Source organism: Pteropus vampyrus, unplaced genomic scaffold (genome assembly GCF_000151845.1).
Source record: "Pteropus vampyrus isolate Shadow unplaced genomic scaffold, Pvam_2.0 Scaffold85, whole genome shotgun sequence".
Taxonomy (NCBI): domain Eukaryota; kingdom Metazoa; phylum Chordata; class Mammalia; order Chiroptera; family Pteropodidae; genus Pteropus; species Pteropus vampyrus.
Window position 1 is genome coordinate 8,006,722 of NW_011888866.1, and position 21,331 is coordinate 8,028,052.

Consider the following 21,331-nt stretch of genomic DNA (forward strand, 5'->3'; position numbering starts at 1 on the left):
CTTTTAGCTTGGGAGAGGCCACTTTATAATTCAGACAAAGTCATCGCTTATTCCGTGCACTACATGAAAGCAGAAGGTAAGCAATTTGAAGAGTGTTTATTTTTAAGTGCCACTTGCTGTCAAGGATTTGTTTTCAGTATGAATGATGAGTTATGTAATTCACAAAATATTTTTGAAGTTCTGTGGCATTTATCTCTTTTAATAAAATACTTAATATATCACCTGTGTATCTATTTTTGCTAAATTTTGTATTGTTGTATACTTTGTGTATGTAAGGATAGTATATAAGATTTTTCTATCTAGAAATAAGTACCATCTCTGCCAGGTAAAATATAGAGTGGTATACTTACGAATTTCATTTCAGCAAAGGTATAAATTCTTTAACTAAGACTTAATATACCAATTAAGTATGCAGTTACAAAGGACCAATGGTATAACAGCTTAATAAAATAATCTAACTATGGTAAACTATGGTCACTATAGCATGTGTTTTTTAAAAGGGAAAGTAAACATTATCAAATTACCCATATGTTTGATTTTATATGTTTTTAATGTTTTTCTGAAATCGTGTAGAACTGTCTGAAATTGAACAAGACATTATTGATATCTCATTATTATCTCATTATATGAAAGTAAAAATCAGATCTGTCTTCAGATTTTTATTCAGAACGATTAGTTCCATTCCTGGAATCTTTTTTATCCTTATATTTTCTTTTGGCAAAGATTTTAGAGGAAAAGGAAAAACTACTTATAAATTCTAGTGATTTCTCTATTGATTTTTCATAGAAACCATAGTAGAGGTTCACAGATTTTTGCTCTGTACACAAACAGCCTAACTTTTATGCAATAGACAGTAAAAATAAATCCAAACACCCAAAGAATGGCAATACAATAAAATTGTCCGTAGAAACAGGTGGTTTGTTGTTGTTTGTTTCTTGTACTTTGAAGTTGTATTTTGAAAAGGAATATTTTGAATTTAAATCAGGGGTCATGGTAGCAAGAAGAATGAAAGTCTGATAACTGAGCATGTTGGAGTATGTTAATTCCCTTTTCAGTGATTTAGGAAGGTAAAAGGAATGCTGGTTTTGGTGGAGACCACTCTTGTTCCCTATTATGGTTGTTTCATTAGAGCCTCCACATGCGGCTCAGTGGTCTATTCAGGGATGGAACAAGGCTTTTTAATTCGAACTTAAGGACCTTGTTTGGTAGGTCAGAAATCGTACTATGCAGTCCCTAATTAACGAGCCATTAGCCAGTCTGTTGTGAAATGCCTCTAATCTTGTCTAATTAAAATGCTATCAAGTTAATTCAGAAATGTGGGAAAACTTAATAGTGGAATTTGCCTTCTGTTTTGTTTATAAATTGGGTGTGGAGAGAAGGGGCTCTGTCCTGAGAGAGTTTTGATTAAGCTGCCGTGCGTTTACTGTGAATTGTTCACAAAGCACAGTAGCCACCAATGCTCTTGTTCCACTTTACAGGTTTGCTCTGTAGGAATTAAATCCCACAAGACAAGTCCTCTTCTATACCTTGCCATGCATATTTTAATTAACAATTGCTGAGAATTTTTTTCCTCTTTGAAAAAAAAACTCACTGTGAAACAAAGCTTTTTGAAGCATATTCTGTGCCTCCCAGTTCTTTTGCTTTCAATATAAATAAAAGAATAACTTGTGTTAGTCAAATTTAATAAAATCTCTAGAGGCAAAATGAAATCTTTTGCAGGACAACTTTTGGGTGGTTTTGTTTTTGTAAAGAGTAGAGCCATTATATTCCCTGCAGTCTCTCCATTTATGTTTAAAAGAAAAAAGAAGCCATAAGTTTAAGCACGTAAAATTTACACTGTTAAGAATTACAGTATTCTGCAGCATTAAGCTCTATTGTGTTACTGCTGTTTATTGTCTCTGCTGTGGGTTTTGACTAGATGTTAAATGAAATTTAGAGAAGATTAATTATTTTCAGTTTGATTTATTCAGGAAAAATATGAACAAGTAATTTGTAGCAAGACATACTTACTTTTAGAGAATAAGGACCTTCCTATTCACATTTTTTAAGGGGTCACACAAGAGAGTAGCCTCAAGGACTAATGTTTAATAGTGAGAGAAAATGGTCTTGTTAATTTTATTTTGAATATTCATATTTTTAAACACTGATTCTTTAATGTAGGCTTAAATAATGAAGAGTATCAAGTAGTCATTGGAAATGACACAACTCATTATATTATTGATGACTTAGAACCTGCCAGCAATTATACTTTCTACATTGTTGCATATATGCCAATGGGAGCCAGCCAGATGTCTGACCATGTGACACAGAATACTTTAGAAGATGGTAAGAAAACATGAATCTAGTTCATTTAAGTATGAACATTAATATGTGTAGTCCATTTCAATAAATAAATGTGTTTTAAATTAGAAAAAATACCTTCTTTTTGGTTTAAAAAACAGGTATAGTAATCAGCAGGCTAATCTGCCATTTCAGATCTGACTCTTGCTTTTTGACAGTAATAGGATAAAACTAAAGGAAACTTTTATTTATAATTTACAGTATAAATTTAAATAATAAAATTCTTGTATTGTTGTATTTCTTCAAGTATCCTAGTCTAAACTGTAAAGGCATTGCTGTGTGTTTGTGTGTGTATATATATATTGTTGTTTGTTGTTACTGAGTAAATTCTCTAGGCATGAATAAATATAATGAGAGTTACATATCGAGTGTATACAATGACTGGGGGTCAGAGATATTAGACTTCTGAAAGTCAATTAAAAAAATTTTTATAAAATTATATAGTAGTTAGTTTATTTTTAGATATAACAACGCTTATTCTACTTAAGGAGGAAGATAATACATGTTCAGTTTGTTACCTAAGCATGGGCTGGGAACTAAGTTGTGGCCGGTCTCCGTATACTATAGTGGTGGGACATTCCATTTATTAAGACAGTCCTGGAGAACTGATTCTCTTCCTCTGACTCTCATCTCTCTTTCTCCCTCCAGGGGCTCTAGAAGGCCTATGTTTATGTTCTGCAATGTAAAAAGGGAATTATTTAACGTGCTTAATTATAATATTCTCCCTTTACAAATGTTTTCTCATCCTCAAGAAGTGGTCCACCCTTAGTTTTCAAAACATTTTTCTATAAATGATTCCCAATTCTTTTTCTTTGTTCATTTGGTCCCATATCTCTTACTTATATCTCTGTAATGCCACTTACTTAGATGTTTATAAATTCAGAGTTTGATTAAATGAAAGAATTAATGATCTGGATACTGAATTCCAAACCTCAGTTTTACTCTAAGAGCCCATCCCATTTTAGAGTGAGCCACTGTACATAGGACCTTCCTGGTTATCTCATTACATTTAATAACCTCTACGTGCATGCTCAAGGTGAAACACAAGCTGGTGTTTTGCGTTTTGTTGTGTTTTTTGCATTTTTGCTTTTTAAGATGTGTGTGTGTGTGTGTGTGTGTGTGCGCGTGTGTGTGTGCGCGCGTGTATGTGTACGAGGTGTATTCATACACACACACCTCATATCCTTGAAGGAAATGGATCTAAGCAATAGCAAGCTTTGATTATGATCTGAAAGTTTTCTCTTTTAAGCCTTTCTTTACTCTGCAACATTTTTATTTAATGAATTTTGTTTTCTGGATAACATACAGATCTCTGACACTGCTATTCAAATTTCTGCACAAGTCTATCCCCATTTCCTAAGCTCATATTTCTCACAGATGTGTGTTTCTCCTAAGTTGCACAGAAGTGAACAGCCAATACAGTGATCACTTATGGAGCATTTTATGCCTGTGCCTATTCTAAAAACCTTTCCTCATTATCTCCTTTAATCCCTACTGTAACCCTACCATAGAAAGACTATTGTTAGGTAAGAGATTGTAAAGTACTGGAGATAACAATGTGGTCTTTGTCTAGTCTGCCTCGATCTGTTCCTTCGCTTACAAGTTGTGTGAACTTGGGCAAATGATTTGATCACTTTGTGCCTCAGTTTCCTCAACTAAAAGGTAGAAATGGTGATGGTACTTCTTTCATTCGGTTTTTGTAAGAATTCATGAGTTCATACACATGAAGGACTCAGAAATGCTTAATAAATTTTCTCTTTTCCACCTATTTCATTCATTCAACAAATATTTATTGAGTACCTGCTATGTGTTATTCAATATTTAGTAGAGAACAACAGGCAAAACATTATTTCTGACCTCATGAAGCTTACTTTCTAGTGGGAGAGGAGGCAGGGGAGCAATTAACATGACAGACGTTCGTGTTAGATAGTGATAAGTGTTGAGGAGAGGAGAAAGGAGCAGAGAAGGGGAGTATAAAATATTGGGAGAGTTTGAGACTTTAGACAGAGTCACAAAGAAGGGTTCACTGAGTAGCTGACATTTGAATGAAGATCTGAAGGAAAGGAAAATGAGGGAGCTGGCTAGGCAGATGACTGGGGAGTGCGGTCTAGGCAGAGGAAGTGGGAATGTCTAAGGGCCTGAAGCACAGGTGTGGCTTGGTGGGGAGGGAACAAGTGGAAAACAGTAGATAAGGCAGACAATTAATGAATGGATGCTGACCATATAAATAAATAGGGCTTTTTATGAAGCCACGATGGAAACTTTGGCTTTCACTTTGAGTGAAATGGGTGCTATTTTGAGCAGAAGAGTGGCATTATGTAGCTTGCATTTTAAAGCTAGTGTGTTCAGAATTGATGGAAGGGACAAGGATTGAAGCAGAGAAATCTCCTAGGAGGCTGTTACAGCAATATATACTAACGGTGGTGGTGACAGGACCAAAGGGGTGGCAGTAGAAGTCTCAGAGACACAGAATTAAATACGGAGTATGTTTGGAGGAGTCAAGGATGACATCAAGGTGTTTGGCTTCAGCAGCTGGGAAAATAATTGCCATTAACCGAGATAGGAAAGAGTGTAGAAGGAGCTTTTATTATAATCTCCATTTTATATAGGAAGAAACACAGAGAAGTTAATTTGGCCAAGATCACACAGAACAGTGAGTGGTAGAACAAGGATTCAAACACACAGAGGCTAACTCCAGAACCTATCTTAACTCAGTCTAGACTGCCTCCTACTATACTTGACTCATTTTCCTGGAGTGCCAGTTTTATTTAAATTATTTAGAGGAAAAACATTGTTTTCATAATAAGCATCATATATTATAATTGAGAATTCACACTAATTTTTCAGATATCACTCTTACATTTCAAAGTATATTCTCCGGGTTAAAACCCCAGTGTCCCAAGCTTCCTCACTCCTCCTGTATAATTCTCTCTTTCCTGTTTCTGAGGTATTTTGGTGGGAGTATTTGAGATGTATTCTCATATTTTATATGAGTATTAAGTAATTTCATATTCATCCCAAACAACAACAGTGACAACAACAACCCTGCTTTCTTTGGCTCCCTATCTATGCTTGGTGCTCCCTCATTATTTTTTCTTCTTTTTTCTGTTTTGTACTTTGAAAACCTCTGCTTGGGTTGAAAATGTCTCTTCCTATGTTATGTGTTGCTGTTAAGATAATTCAATAAATACTAGTGTGCTGATTGACAATTTAATTCTAAATATTTACCAGCAACCTGTTTTCCTATATGACTAGTTCCCCTGAGACCTCCTGAAATTAGTTTGACAAGTCGAAGTCCCACCGATATTCTCATCTCCTGGCTGCCAATCCCGGCCAAATACCGGAGGGGCCAAGTGGTGCTCTATCGTCTGTCCTTCCGCCTAAGCACCGAGAATTCCATCCAAGTTCTGGAGCTCCCTGGGACCATGCATGAGTACCTTTTGAAGGGCCTGAAACCTGATAGTGTCTACCTGGTGCGGATTACTGCTGCCACCAGAGTGGGGCTGGGAGAATCATCAGTATGGACTTCACATAGGACACCCAAAGCTACAAGCGTTCAAGGTAAATTTCTAAAGATGATCAAGGAAGAATAATACTGTATTTATACTTTCGAATCAATTTTTCCTTAAGTTATGTTTATATTTTTAAATTTTGTTTTATGAATAAAAATATTTCATAGATCATGGACTTAATTGAAAAAAAAGATTTAAGTTTTTACTGAGTAGTCAGTCCCTTTTTGCAATAGAACTCATTAGTGTGTAGAACTTTTGGTTACACTATTAGCGTGCTTAGCAAATCCTTCATGGTCAGATCAGTCCAAATTAAAGTGAATTATCGAAAGACATGTATACACACACATACATGTTAATAGAGACTTAATTAGTATTGTCACTATTTGCTTTTTAAAACATCAGTTTAATTGAAAGACCATAAGACTGGGAAGTTCTTGACCTCCCTCTTTTACTAATGCGGAATGTAATATGACTGGTTTTGTTGTTGTTATTGTTAATTGATTAATAATGATGCCTGTTCTGTCTATCACAGAGGAATATTGGATGGTTAAAATTAGAAAGTACTGCCTTTTGAAAAAAATGTAGATTTTTTTGTTCTTGTTTATATGCCTTAGTCTTTTTAGGTAGCATTTCCTATATTTAATTCTGTCTTGAATTTTAATATCATTGTGAAATTTTAAAGTTTACGTTGCAGTATAATTGTTGGAATTGAACTTTTTTTGCAACCATTGGCTTAAGACTGAGAGATGTATACTCTCCTATAAATTCATGTGGATTGTAAGTTTTTTATACATATATTCCCGGTGAATTTTTCTAGCCCCTAAATCTCCAGAGTTACATTTGGAGCCTCTGAACTGTACCACCATTTCTGTGAAGTGGCAGCAGGATGCTGAGGACACAGCAACCATTCAGGGCTACAAGTTGTACTACAAAGAAGAAGGGCAGCAGGAGAATGGACCCATTTTCTTAGATACCAGTGACCTTCTCTATACTCTCAGTGGTTTAGGTGAGTGAGCCTGTACTGTACTTTTCCTTTTTCCCTTCCTCTCTAACCAATTGGGAGAAGAGTTATTGGATGTAGGCCTGTAGCAGTGACTTAATAGTAAAAAGAAAGGAGTTGACTTTATAACTGTGTGCGTCCTACTGCTTAAGTCAATGACTGGTCATTGACTCACCGTTATGAGTGAACTGGCAAAATGTCAGATAACTGTGGTATCTTTCTTTTTCCCATCTCTGAGCATCTACCTTTCTTTCCAAAGTTCACTTCTGGTAGAGTGAGATCCTGATCAATTATTGTGGGTGTGTGGTAGATGTAGAATAGGAATGTAAAATGGGAATACATAATAATTAAGTTTAATTAGAAATTGCTTGAGAGTTCTATGAGGTATATTTTTTTACTTGTGTAAAATATATCTAAATTATGTACAAAATAATGCTCTTATATATGTCCCATGTAACTATAAATGTTTACTTTATGTAGCTCTAACCAGAAACACTAGAAAAAAAGCACTTTGTGTTTGTGTTCATCAGAGTTCTGAAAGACACTGTTGTATTCTCTGTTCACTTTATCTTTGCTGAGTGAATTTCATGATGTATATCATGTTTAACAGAAAATAAAGAAATTTATATCTACAATAAATATATGAGTATAGAAGATACATAATCAAGGTATAAGAAGTAAACTTAGCTTTTTGTTGCTCATGCATAGATTTTCACCCTTAAGTATGAAGCAGCAACTTTAATTATGGTTACCAAACAAATTCCTGCTTGTTACAGCACCTTCTGCACATATTGGACTTCACAAAGCACTCTGGTTTCCCTGTCACAGACTGCCCTTTGGAGTGCTGTAGAGGAAGAAGTACAGTGGTCCAACCATGGGCTGCTCCATTTCCTTCCCTAGCCTCATGGTAGCACAAGCTGTGAGAACAGCATGATATGAGTCCCTGAGCAGTAAGAAGCAGTGATGGGAATCTGTTTTCACATGCAGGGACATAGAGCCCCATCTTTGCCATAGTATTCCAGATGGCATTTTGCTTTTAATCTTATTGTGTCAGATTTTAATTTAATTGCATCTGGTTAAATAAGTTTTATCATTGATCTCTGTCACAGCTTTATAAACGACAAGTTACATATGTTCCAGGGTCACCTTGTTTAAACCATTGATACTAAAATGATGTTGCTCAACCTACTGTCACCAAAGTCAGCAACATTTATTTCTGGCCATGGCTTCTCAGTGTGCTCTCCCTTTCCATATGCATATCATTTATTCAAGAAAATTGTACTCAGTATCAAGCAAGAAACAGAATTTGTGACAAATGTTGATGAAAAACCGTGTATCAGACTCACTGTTTAGGAAATATAAATATGTTGAAGATAGAAAAAAATAGCTTCACTCTTCTTAAACATACAGGTAGCTTATTCTAAACAGGTGAATAATTTATTAGAAGAAAAAATAATGTTCTGATTGTCGAAAGATTAAAGAAGCAGTTAAAACTGGCAATGAAAAGCAGTTCTTTAAAATTTAAAAATTTTCTACAGATGCATATATATAAGGAAGAAGACACACTTCCTTATATGATCTTTGTTGAAATATTTTATAATCTCTAAATAATAGCTTTTAGTACTATAGACCTTTATTTCTTCCTATGTTTGAAAAATAAGTTACATGCATACTGTCTGTGTTGTAATATCCTTTGTGTTGTAAAATCCTTTGTGTATGCTATTTTGGATAGTTCAGCTTAAAATCACTTTATAATGCATAAACTAGGAAGTGGTTTTGTTGTAGTCAGTATACCCTGTCTACTAAAATAGGTCAATATTTCTTGACTGTGGAATTAGACTGACTGGTTGGACTAATTGCAGTGCAGGGTAGCAAAGGACTCTGTCCCAACTACAGGGCTTTCTTGTTGGGCAGTAGTTTCCTCACCCCAGGAATTGCCGATTGGCCTAAACGACTGACAGGGATGCAGTTGTGTGGATTCAAGCATTGAATGGCAGTTGACTGGATCACCTTTAAGATGCCTTTTAATCTTGAGAGCCTTAGGGCCTAGTCTTGCTTTTCTAGAAAGTCACTGTTGGAGCTTAGCCAAGCTTATAGCAAACGAGTAGGTTTAACCCTGAGGCAAGTGTTAACAGCTCTCACTCCTTTCCTTCTTACTTTTGGCTATTGAGAAGGAAGTATGTTCTTTTAACTGGACAACTGACCATCTGTGACCATTTTTAGCAAGAGCATCTGGCGGTAGCTGCCTGTTTAACAGAGAGTGATGTGTCTAGAGGGCAGTAGGTTAAGGGAACCCTATCTGTGTCCTTCATGGTGAATACTTGCTTTCACTGAGCTTTTGCTCATTAAAGATACTCTAACTGTAACTAGATTTACTAAGTGAGCTTGGAAATGAAATTTAAATGCCTCTGTTTGCTGATTCAGTGTAAACTTGAGTAGCAAACTGATGTCTCAAAATTTCATTTTCATACTAATCTCCTTTCTGATGCCCTGATACACATTCTTCTGTTTCTACTTCTGGTAATTAAGTTTTCAGTTAAAAAAAAAAAAAGTATGTTATTAGGACACATTTTCCTTTGTTCTTTGTTTCTGAAAAAGGTGAATGTATTTTGTATATTTCAATTCATTTAACATGCATTTTTTTTCTGAGTAAGGCATTGTAGTACTAGATAAAAAGATATAACAGATATGACTTCTACTTAAAAGAAGAAAGATTAAACCAAAAGATGTTAAGTTGACTGACTTGTTCATGTTTCTCCTAAATTCCAGATTAACAAACTTTAATTGCACTTAATAATGAAAGTTATTTTAGAACGTTTTACTCTATACCCTCAAAGCTTTGTTTCCTGAGATGTAGAATGTTATGTTTTTTAAAGTGGCTAAAAATATTCTTATGTTTTTATTAGTTTTTATAGTATGAATATTGGCAGAGAAATGGAAGTATTTTGATGTTGCTAGTTTGTTCTAGTTTAATGATTTAAAAATATATGATTTAATTTTAATTAGAAGTGGTTAACTTTTTTTAGGAGATAAATATTAGGCTTGTGATTTAATAGTTATATGATCTGTTTTAAATTGTGGCTTGAGGTTTTCCTCAAGATTTTATATCTTTGTAGTGATAATTTTCACTTAATTTTTTTTCTTGGCACAGTCAATGTTTAGCCCAGTTAGAGTAGAATTTTAAAATGTTTGTTATATTTATCACACACTAAACTGAAAGCAAAATTAATAACACTTTTGTGTCCCCTGATAATAGACTGATTGAAATAATTTGTTGCTCTTTTTTTATCTGTTTATTTCAGAAATTGGCTTCAGATTCTGAAGTTAGTTTTTAATTACAAAAGGACTATTTTCAGATGCTGACTCTGAAACTGTTCTTGGTTGTTCAGTCTTTATATAAGAGAGTAAAAAGGGGGAGATTAGATGGTACTGTTGTTAGTTTAGCATTTGGAGCACTGATATTAGATAATCTTTAGCTTCTTTTTTTGCATAAGAACTTGCACTATTAAATTTCACAACAAATACGATTAGTGAACATGAGGTTTAAAATCAATTATAAAGATCAAAAATATTTAAAATCATTAGTAATGTTTGTAGCCCACTTGCATACCTTCAAAACTCACAGATCTTTGTTTGTTTGAGAAATCCAAAATTGAATCTCTCAGTTACTGCTGGGAGCAGGAGTCAAAAGAAATAGTCCCTGGTTAATAATATAACTTTAGAGCCCCTTAGCCAGTTTGTATGGAAACATGGTAAAATTAAATCAGATTTCTGAATGTTATCTTTTACCATAATATAATAGGATTTGGTCGTGTGGTTACATATGTCAAGAAAGAAAATCAAGAACTGCCACTGGTGAATCAAACTGATATAGCTGGACAGAGTTTAGTCAAGACAAGATAAGATTCTTGTGGTATGAAAGAGATTACTTTTATTGGAGAGGGTTCATTGTGAACATTACTATAATAGCGATTTTGTTTTGAAGAGAATTAGAATCATTGAATATATGAAATATGGAAGTCACGTTTTAAGGCAAGCCAAAGTCTTTTCAGAGACTGTGTTCTCTCATCTCTGTCACACAAGGAAGCCTTAGATAACACTCAGAAGATCTTCAGAAACATCCTGCAGGTGAAAATTCTGATATTATGGTTGTTTCGCAACTTCCTGACTGTCCCTCTTAAGACAGAGTCAAAAATCACTATTTTTTATAACAAAATCTTCCTAATCTTGAATAATTTCAAGTGTATCTTTCTATGCTGACTTTTAACCTATAACTTCATTTCAGATAATCTGGTGCCTTCGTATCAACTACCAGTTCAAATATTATTATAGATACAGGATTCTATTTTATTCTATCCCAAAGTAACATATAATTAACACCATAAACATCACTAAGCTTTCTGTCCAGATTAGCTTTGACTTTATAAAGCAGTGTTGGTTTCTGTGAGAGATCACTTTGCATTTTTTGTTAACAGATCATTGTTAGGGTTGGTGTAAAATTTCCATTAACATTGTTTATGTCATCTGCTGTCATTTACTGCAGGTAAAATCTTTAGGGACATACTTCACATTTTTTGCCTGTGCTTTACCAGTTAATTTTCACTTTTAGTAGAAATAGTTCCTCTGAGCAGTGTCTGATTGTACTCTTATTTGTTCCTTTCAAAGAATTGCAGAATAAATTTATTTAACTGAAGTTGGTATACTTCTTAAAAATATTCTCGTGTTTTGATTTTGGAAGCAACTTACTATGTAGGCCATAAAACTGACTAACAAAGTGTTAGTACAAATTATAACAATATAAAGGGATCATTTTGTAAAACAGTTTTTACATCACTATGAAATATCTTTTGTTACCCTTTTTATGTATGTTTAATCTGTTAGCAAGCAAAAACATGTTGAAATTTCAACACATTCTTAGGGAATACTCAACTATTTTTCTTAGTTTTTCAAGAGGGCAAAAATTTTTTGAATATTTTATTCTCTACAGTCTGAAAATGCCAAATATGATTGATATTCAACTTGAATTTTAGAACCTCAGTACTTGAAAAATTGAAAAACCAATACTTCTAAAGAAATGGAGCATCCACATCTAAAAAATTCTGTTACTAAAAAAATACTGTTACATTAAGACAATAAAAAGAAAAGATTTTCATTGGCTAATTTGCAACTACCTCTACTTAAAAACAAAATGTTTGTAGATTGATGAAACTGTAAAAAGTACATGAAAGTCACAGTGCATCATCTGGTTAGCTTTCCTTACATTCTTTTTCTTGAATGAAACATTATCTGCTATTCTAAAATATTTTTGGTATTCTCTGAATAAACTTAGAGATATAGCGCCTCTTCCCATTTGGAAGACTCTTACGCAGCTTATAAATCTCAACTGTTCTGGGAATCCTCTTTTGACCCCAAATAGTGTCAGTTATTCCCATGGTACATTACTTACAATGCTCTATTGTAGGAGGCATGTGGCACTGACAGTTTAAAAATATATATGTATATCATTTAAATAAGTTTTACGTCTGCTGCCTGGGTTTGACTTTAAATTCCACAACTTGTTAACAAATTAGCTCCTGGTTGTTTGCCTAATCTTTTAGTTAGGGATGATGATGATGATGATGATGATGATGATGATGATATCTCCTATAGAATGCTAGGAAGATTAAATGAAATCATGAACATAAAGGCCATCACAGTGCCTGGCAAATTGTACTGTAAGCCTTCAACAAAGGTTAGCTGTTGTAAAAATTGTTCTCTTCCCAGGTAAAGCCTGGAAATCTGTATTTAAAAAATTTTTTGCCATGTGATTTACCATGATCACTAGATTTAGAAACCAATGCTTCTTCAGCTTTAATATGTGTAGGAGTTACTAAGAGATCGTTTTAAAATTCAGATTTTAATTCAGTAGGCCAGAATGGGGCCTGAAATGTTTGCATTTCTGCCCACATTGAGAAATAAGGGTCTGGAGCAAGGGTAGGCTTTGTGGGTGTTATGAACTGAATGTTTAAATTCATATGTTGAAGCCCTAACCTCTAATCTGACTTACATGAGTATAGAGCCTTTGAGGAGGTGATAAATGTTAAATGTTAAATGAGGTCTTAAGGGTGGGTCCCTAATTCCATCGGGCTGGTGCCTTTATGAGAAAAGGAAGAGAACTCTCTCTCCACCATTGAGGACACAGTGAGAAGGCAACTGTCTGCATGCCAGGAAGAGCGCTCTCACCAGAAACTGAACTCTGTTGGACCTTGATCTTGGACTCCAAAACTGTGAGAAATTAATTTCTGTGTTTTAAGCTACCTAGTCTATGGTATTTTGTTATGGTAGCCCAAGCTGACTAATTCAGTGGCCATATGGTATTCAGCTCTGTCACTATGGCACTAAAGCAGCCATACAAAATATATAAATGCATGAATATTGGTTAAGTTCCAATAAAACTTTACTTATGGACACTGAAGTTTGAGTTTTATATAATTTTGAGGTGTCACAATATATTATTATTTAAAAATTTTTTCCCGACCACTGAAAAATATTAAAACCATCAGTTTGATCTCTGTTTCTGTAATTCTGTTTCTGTTTTGTTTGTTTTGTTTTTTTAGATTCCACATATAAGTGAAACCATATGGTATTTGTCTTTTTCTTATTTCAGTTAGCATAATACCCTTTAGGTCCATCTAGGTTGTCACAAATGGAAAGATTTCATTATTTTTATTTCTGCATAATGTTCCATTGTATACATATACCACAAAAACAGACTTATAGAAACAGATCAAACTTATGGTTGCCAGAGGGTTTGGGGGGAGGGGGGAATGGGTAAAAAGGTGAAGAGGGATATAGTCAATAATCCCATGATAAGTTTGCATGGTGATAGATGATTGCTACTAGACTTAGTGTGGTGATCACATGTTAAGGTATATAGATGTCAAATCACTATATTTTGCACCTGAAACTTATATAATATTGTATACCAACTATACTTAAAATATATACACATATCATTTTTAGCTGGCCAACTGACCCAAAGGCAGTGGGCCGTATTACTTTAGTTTGCCAATTCCAGGTGTAGACTCTTTAGTTTGTGCTCTTCAAAGTGAAGTCCCAGGATCAGCAGCATAATCTGGAAGTTTATTGAAATACTGAATTTCAAACTTACTTCGTCTCCTCCCCAGAACTATTGAATCAGAATCTTCATTTTACCAGGATTTCTAGGTAGTTAATATGCACATTAAAGTTTAGAAACACTAGTCTAGATGACCTAGTAATATTTTTCCTAAATAGCCAATGTTAATTCTTTACAAGTTAATCTCTTTAGCTTTAGTTTTTTATTCATGTTGGAAATGTTCAAAAATTTGCTTTTGGTACCTCTAGGATCCTGTATTGCTGACTTTCTTATTGTAGTTTTTAATTATTGTTACCACTAAACCTCTTTTTAGTTTACTTTTATTGTACATTTTATTGCTCATCTTGTTTCCCATACTTCTCAGCTTTCATATGGGAGAAAAATGGCCTTTCCTGGGTATCGTCGTTCAATCAGAGCATTTCTTCTCCACATATCCAGGAGGTAGATGAATAACAGGTTCCCAGATATAGTCTTCCAGTTCGGCCCTGTTGTCTCTGTATTTTGTTTGCCACTGAGTGCTCATTCAAAAATTCATTTTTTTTCATGCTCAGATATTTACTAAGCTTACTATGTTGTAGTTTTGATGATAGGACACAGCCATATTCAATGTAGACATGGTCATAGCATTTGGGAAACTTAGAGTCTAGCAGGAAGACCAGTAATTAAATAAGCAATAAGATGTGGTGACTCCTTGATAGTGGACATCAGGTGGCTGTCCCAGCACTTCACAGGAGCTCCTGAGGGCTAGAATGGCGATGGCTTCCAGGAAAAGGTAGCATGTATGTAAAGATATAAAGGAAAAGTAGGATTAGCCAGACAAAGTGGCAGGGGCAGATACTAGTTATGTGGGGGTCTGATCAAATAAAATAATATATAGTAAAATAAATAAAATACAAAATATAAAAATTCACTGTGGGTATAAGGCCTTCAATAGACACCATGCAAGTAAAGGGCTCTGAAAGTTAAGCTTCATTGCTTTAGAGTAAATCTGCCTCTACAAAGAGGGAATGGTAGAACCCAGGAAATACTCAGGGAGTGGTGAAATTCATGTGGGATGGCCAGGAGGTGAGGGGGACCATGATCTGGAGGAACTTGAAGGCTTACTGTAACCAGAGAAAAGCCAGAGAGGCCCATAAAAGGCTAGGTCATGAGCACCTGGTAAGCCACATCAGGGAATTTGGGCCTTAAGAGCAGTGTGAAGTCGTTAAATGATTTGACATATGCAAGTGACCTGATTAGATTTATGTTTAGGAATATCTTTTTGTTTCAGTGTATAGAATATAATGTGGAGAAGTAATAATATGAAGCAGCTCCAAACTGCTGCATCTCTGAAAGAGACAGTTCTGTGAACTTTCTTTTTCACTAAATCTCCAGTTCAGAAATGTTATAAAGTCTGTACTCCAAGTTTGCTACAGTCCTACCGTACATGGCAATTTTCATAAACATAAATAATAAAGATTCCTTCATAAAACAGCTTTTTCTGTTGTTTTAAATCAGTTTATACTCAGGGTTTTTGGATTTTATTCATTGTGTAAAATAATATCCACCAAATCAGCAAATTTGAAAATTTCATTCTTCAAAAATAATTTACAAAGGGTTAGGTAATATTGATCCTGTGTATGGGGGAAAAAAAAAAAACCCTACTATTTATAAGGGAAGGTATTTGGAACTTTGGTTTATGCCTGTCTTTAAGTCAGTTCTGTAACTATGTTAATTAAAAGTATTTTAATTTATCCTTCTCCTTGCTTGAGTTAGCTCTCAGGAGTCATCTAGTCACAAATCTAATAATACATTCTGTCCCCTGAGAAAGCCTAATTACTCTTGATTTGGTACATCTCACTTTAGGAAACTGTGATACTGCCAAATTAATTAAATTTTGTGTTTTTAAATGAACAAGGAAATGAAGGAAATAAAGCCATAGATTCCATAAACCCATAACATAAACTGTTCTTTGAATCCACAGTGTGAAGCCAGGAGCATTTAACAGTCACTCAAAAAGAAAATATTTTTGAGCTCACTCAGCTGCTACCATTGAGCTTTACGATAGGCTCTTAGAGCTACAATACTATTTACAAAGCCTTCTGTAGCACTGTGTGACTATAGTGAGTACAGTGTTTTATGGAACTCAATAGGTCTCAGATAAAGAGGCTTCTGTGCTTTCTTGGTTGTTCTCTTGGGCCTCTACTAGAAAGCTTACGACAGAAACTCTTTGGCTTTGCAAATCATAAGATGAACTCCTTTTAGAAATTACTGATAGTGGGCTGCAGTTACCATTAAATTAACATAAATTAATTACCAGTAAATTAATCACAAAATCGAAACCATCTCCACAACATGCAATATTGACTTCTGTGATTTCTTCTAACTCCTTATGAAGACATTGCCTAGAAGATAGTGCTAATTAGAAGCAAAATTTCTAATTTTAGGGTTGTTATAATATATATTTTTCTTAGACCTTTATATACATATATATATATAAAGCTACTTGGTTTAATAACATAAGACTGCTATCTATACCAATTTATTTGTCATATCTTGTTTCATAAAATTTTTGTATTAAAGTTTACCCCACCCTAATTATGAATTTTAACCTGTTTATTTCTCATCCTTAAAAATTTTTAATTACTGTATGTTGATTAAATGTATATAATCTGTACCAGGCCCTGTATTGGGCACAAAGAATATGAACATAACATGGCATGCCTACCTCCAAAATATTAAAGCTCAATATGGGGGACCTGTCAGCATGCATAGGAAAATGTGCTAATAGACAATATTGAGGAGAGTATAGAGTATTTTGGAAGTGGAGAGGACAAGTGACTAATTTTACTGCATAATGAAGAATACTTTACTTGGTAGAGAATGGAGGAAAATCATTCCAATCACAGCTTAATGTGTACAAAAGCAGAAAGATTAAAGACGTAGCCTCATTGGTTTGCTATGGCTAAAACGTGGGTTGCATGGATAGAGTTGTAGAGAGTAAAACCATAGAGTTAAATTAAATAGGGCTCATGTGTTAAAGGATTCTTTGTACCCTAATTCATGATTTAACCTTCGTCCAATAATGTAAGCAATGCAGAGCCATCAAAAGTTTTTAAGTGAGAAAGTGACATGGCTAATTTTAGAAAGATGACTTACTAATATAGAGGATAGGTTTAGAGAATGCAGTGAGTATGGGCCAGGAAGGGGGCTACTGAAGATAGGAAATCAATAGGATGGTTGTTAAAATAACCTAAGATGATGCGAATATAAGCTAAGACAGTAGTTCATTGGAGAAAAGACAGATGTGAAGTTGTTTTAGGCTTAGAATAAGTAAGACTTGACCGATTACATATGGGCCTGATAGGAGGCCTTCAGATACAGGGATTACACCCAAGGAGATCTTTGAAAAGATGCTCAATATTAGCCATTAGGAAAATGCAAATTTAAAAATTTAAACTACAATAAAATGCCACTACATACCTATTAGAATGACTAAAAATATTTAAATGCCCAAAACACCAATAACAGGTGCAGACATGGATGCAGAATGTCTGGAACCCGTATGCATTATTACAGGAATGCAAAATGGTATAAACACTCTGGAAAAAAGCTTGATGCTTTCTTTTAAAGTCAAACGTGCCTTTACCATATGACCTAGCAATCCCATCTAGATATTTACTCTAGAAAAATGAAAATTTGTGTTCACACAAAAACCTATTTACAATATATAGCTCTATTATAATCCCCCAAAACTAGAAATAACGAATGTCCTTCAGTGGGTGAATGGATAATAAGCTGCAATATATCCATGTAGTTGAAATACTTTTCACCAATAAAAAGCAATGAACTAAATTGCAATAATTTATATGAATATCAGTGGCATTATGCTGAGTGAAAGAGGCCAGTCTCAAAAGATTACATTGTGTATGATTTCATTTATATGATATCTCAAGAAGTCAAAACTATGGGCATAGAAAACATCATTGATTACCATGGATTAGGGTAGGGACAAGATTTAATTTCAAAGGTGCAGCACAGGCAGGTTCGTGATGTGATGGAATTGTTCTGTGTCTTGACTGTGGTGGTGCTAACACAAATCTATGCACCTATTAAATAGAACTGTACACTAAGAAAGGCCAGTTTTAGTGTATATAAATTTAAAAATTAAAATAGGACACTGAGGGTTTTGAGATCAGATGTCCAGGGTTTGAATCATAGCTCTCTACCCACTAGGAGTGTGATCTTGGTTAAGTTATTTCACCTCCATGAACCTCATTTGTTGTAAATGTCTAGGATGTTGAGGATTAAATGTGCTATTGCATATGGAACTCTCAGCATAGTGCATCAGTGCATAGTAAATGCTCAGTAACTATTAGCTGTTTGTAAATAGGATTAGGTGGAGGAAGAAGCTGGACTGATCCTCAAGAGCTCTGGGTGGATGTTACTTCGATTGGAGTAGGACTTTCAGGATTAAGACCAGGTTGAAGGAAGTGGGAGATACTGAGTTCAGCCTTGATCATGTTGAGTTGGAAAGGTTGGTGTCCTGGTAAAGATGTCGATAGCAGCTTAATTCGTGGGCATAGATTTCAGATCTGAGACAGTGATTCACTAATCACTGAAGAAAGGCAGAGAAGCTGGAAGCTGACTGCACAAAGATGCCATCCTGCTCCAAGAGACCCAGCATCTTTCTGGCTTAGCTGCCTTGAAAGAAACTGGCGAAGACTTCAGCAGAAGAAACCACTATCCTTTGTGTCAGTGTAACAAAGAATATTAGGTCATTTTCAAGAAAGTGGGGCACATCCAACAAATCTTGAAATTTCTCTTACTATGTGAAACTTTTAACATTGTCGTTTTCTGAGTTGTAACTTTCAGTGCAGTCTCTTTTTTTAATCGTCTTTATAGACTTCAGGAAACTGAAATTCTTTCTATATAAAAAAGGTCATATTTATATTCTTAATTTGGCACCATTCTAAACATTTATCAGTTTCTTTTACTTGATACAAAAGATAGAGGAATTTTAAATAAGAAAGAAGCAAAGGGAATCAGACAAACCATAACTGCTATATTACGGAAGAAATAAAGTTGGCACATTCCAAACTGAATCTTGTAGCAAATCACAGAACATATTTTACACTCTTCAGTGTTTGAAAGGCTTTTTGTAACTTTTTTTTGTAATCCAGTTGAATGCAGTAGCAGTGCTATTATAATCTGCATTTTTGCCTCTTAAACTCAGAGGATTGCAAAAAACATTAAAATGACAGTGCCCCTGAAAGAATAAGTGCCTTTTACTCCTATGCTGGATATTCTACTGTGTCAGAATTGTATTAATGGCATTCTGTGGGATGTAATACCTAATAATTTTATTTCCCACTTTAAAAGGATCATGCTGGGGACAGAGAAGGAAGGCAGCAATAAATGCCTATATTTTCTTAAATATTTTTTCACCAAATTAAAAAAAATAAGATTCAACTTTCCATATCAAACCCCAAAAAATAATTGGGAAAAGAATTTTGATGGTTTTTCCTGGACTTTTATATTCTAGGTCTTGAATAGTCATCACTTTTTGAAATGCTCTAAAACATGGAAAGCTCTGCGAAAAACATCTGTCTTGTTATTAAATGAGGTGTAATTTGTGAACAAAAGTGATACACAGCTACTCCTTTAAAAAAAAAAAACAAAAACTGTTTTTTTTCCCCCAAGAATGAAATTGATGCATTTGCCTAAATGGTCATCACTTTTGTAGGTTTGAAGTTGTTTTACTGCTTTAGCAGCTGTGTGGCAAGTTTTCCAGCAGACAATGGTGGTGGGGAGGGGATTCAGTTACATCTGGTTTTTCTTTGTAGAATGCCTGAACAGTTGATATTTAGTGGTTTTCTTGGGAAAGCAGTTCATGTGTAGAAGAGGAACTTTTTTAGTACCTGAATTAGCTTGCTGTGATTCATATGCATACGTTTTGTTTTCTTGCTTAAAAAGAAAAAAGAAGAGGAATGAAAGAAAGAAAAGAGTAAAGAAAATCATCTACCCTAAAACTACATAGCACAGATAACCCTTTGACCTTTGGCTCTGGGTGAAGATTTACAGTACTTGTGGAGCCTCACTTCACATGCCTGACTGAAAAGAACCCTAAATAAAGTAAGGCCCCTGTGGAGATGGAGAAAATAAGCAGGATAAGGAAGTTCCATTATTTCAGGCTGCTCTGCTTTTTTTTACTAGACTATAAAGCAAAATACCAATTGTGTTGTGTTTCCAGTTTTGTTTGAAATCTTAAGTTTGGAATCTGATGTTAGAAATAGTTAAAAGTCAGGGATGCCCTGGGCAAAGCGTCTTTCAATGTCACCTTTACTCTCAGCAACTATCTCTTCCTGCCCACTCCCTCAAATTAAATTTCCATATGAAATTTCTTATCTTTAGGGGAAGCAAAACAACAGATGAGTTGTTTTTGGTTTTTTTTTTTAAGCCAGGCACTATCAAAATATTGGTGAGAATAGGAATTACCAATTGTTTATCTCCTTTTATGTTAAGAAGTACATGAGAACAAAATTAGTCCCACTATTTGTCTCCAGAAAAAGAATTTTTAACTTGATTCCAAATGACACTTCAAATTAAGACGTTTGAAGAAGCTTTAGTAATTTACTATTTAATGATGTTCATATCCTAAATTATTTAACTAATAACTTTATATTGAATTTTTATGTAAATCTCTCCTAAAATATCCCAGTTTTCTCTACAGTACTTTGTATTTATATTTTGAAGATTATTTATTAAATTGATTTCACTTTTATTTTCACCTTTCTCTGTGTGCTAATAAAATTTCATTAAAATGATAACTAAAAGCTATGTTTTCATGGCATTAGGAAGATGCTCATAGTTATTGATCATCTTTTGATTGTTGAATAGGCTAGAATTTTCAAAAGGTATTTTTATGGATGAAGGAAAAATTTCAGCAAGCTTTTCGTTTTCCTATTTTTAACAATCCGTAAGTATGGCAAAATGCTTGACATAAATTGCGAACAATTTTTCTTACAAAAGGGAAAACTCTTGTTGTAGAAAATTAAATCAATACTGTCCATTAATCACAGTGCATGTCAGCCCCGAGACCACTCTGGAAGTTTCTGGTGAATGTAAAGAACCTTTAGATGTGTGAGGTCCTTAAAGATATAAGTAGGTTAAAAGAGAAGACTTTTTTTTTTTTTAAATGCCACATTAGCACATGAAAGAAACTTCAAGGTGGATAGGAAAAAACATTTTCTGTATTGCAGTAATTATACTTGTGGGTTTTGTTTTGTCTTTTTGTTTTAAGCTTGTTCTTTAAAAACTTAGTTAATGCAAATGAAATTTTAAGCCTTATACTAATACTCCAAGGGGTTGAAAGAGCTGTAA

The 21,331-nt window shown here is 34.3% G+C and overlaps 1 protein-coding gene across 5 annotated transcripts in view; it reads left to right on the top strand.

The window, feature by feature from the left end:
• Positions 1–21,331, top strand: part of PRTG (protogenin) — a 120,206-nt gene that overhangs the window by 60,534 nt on the left and 38,341 nt on the right. For 4 of the 5 annotated variants that reach the window (XM_023532564.1, XM_023532566.1, XM_011363448.2 and 1 more), the window contains exons 9-11: positions 2,161–2,325; positions 5,596–5,901; positions 6,670–6,858. In XM_023532564.1, the coding sequence (XP_023388332.1) occupies positions 2,161–2,325; positions 5,596–5,901; positions 6,670–6,858 (660 nt within the window). Of the gene's footprint in view, positions 1–39; positions 77–2,160; positions 2,326–5,595; positions 5,902–6,669; positions 6,859–21,331 lie in introns of all 5 variants that reach the window. The other variant, XM_023532565.1, reaches the window with a different exon arrangement.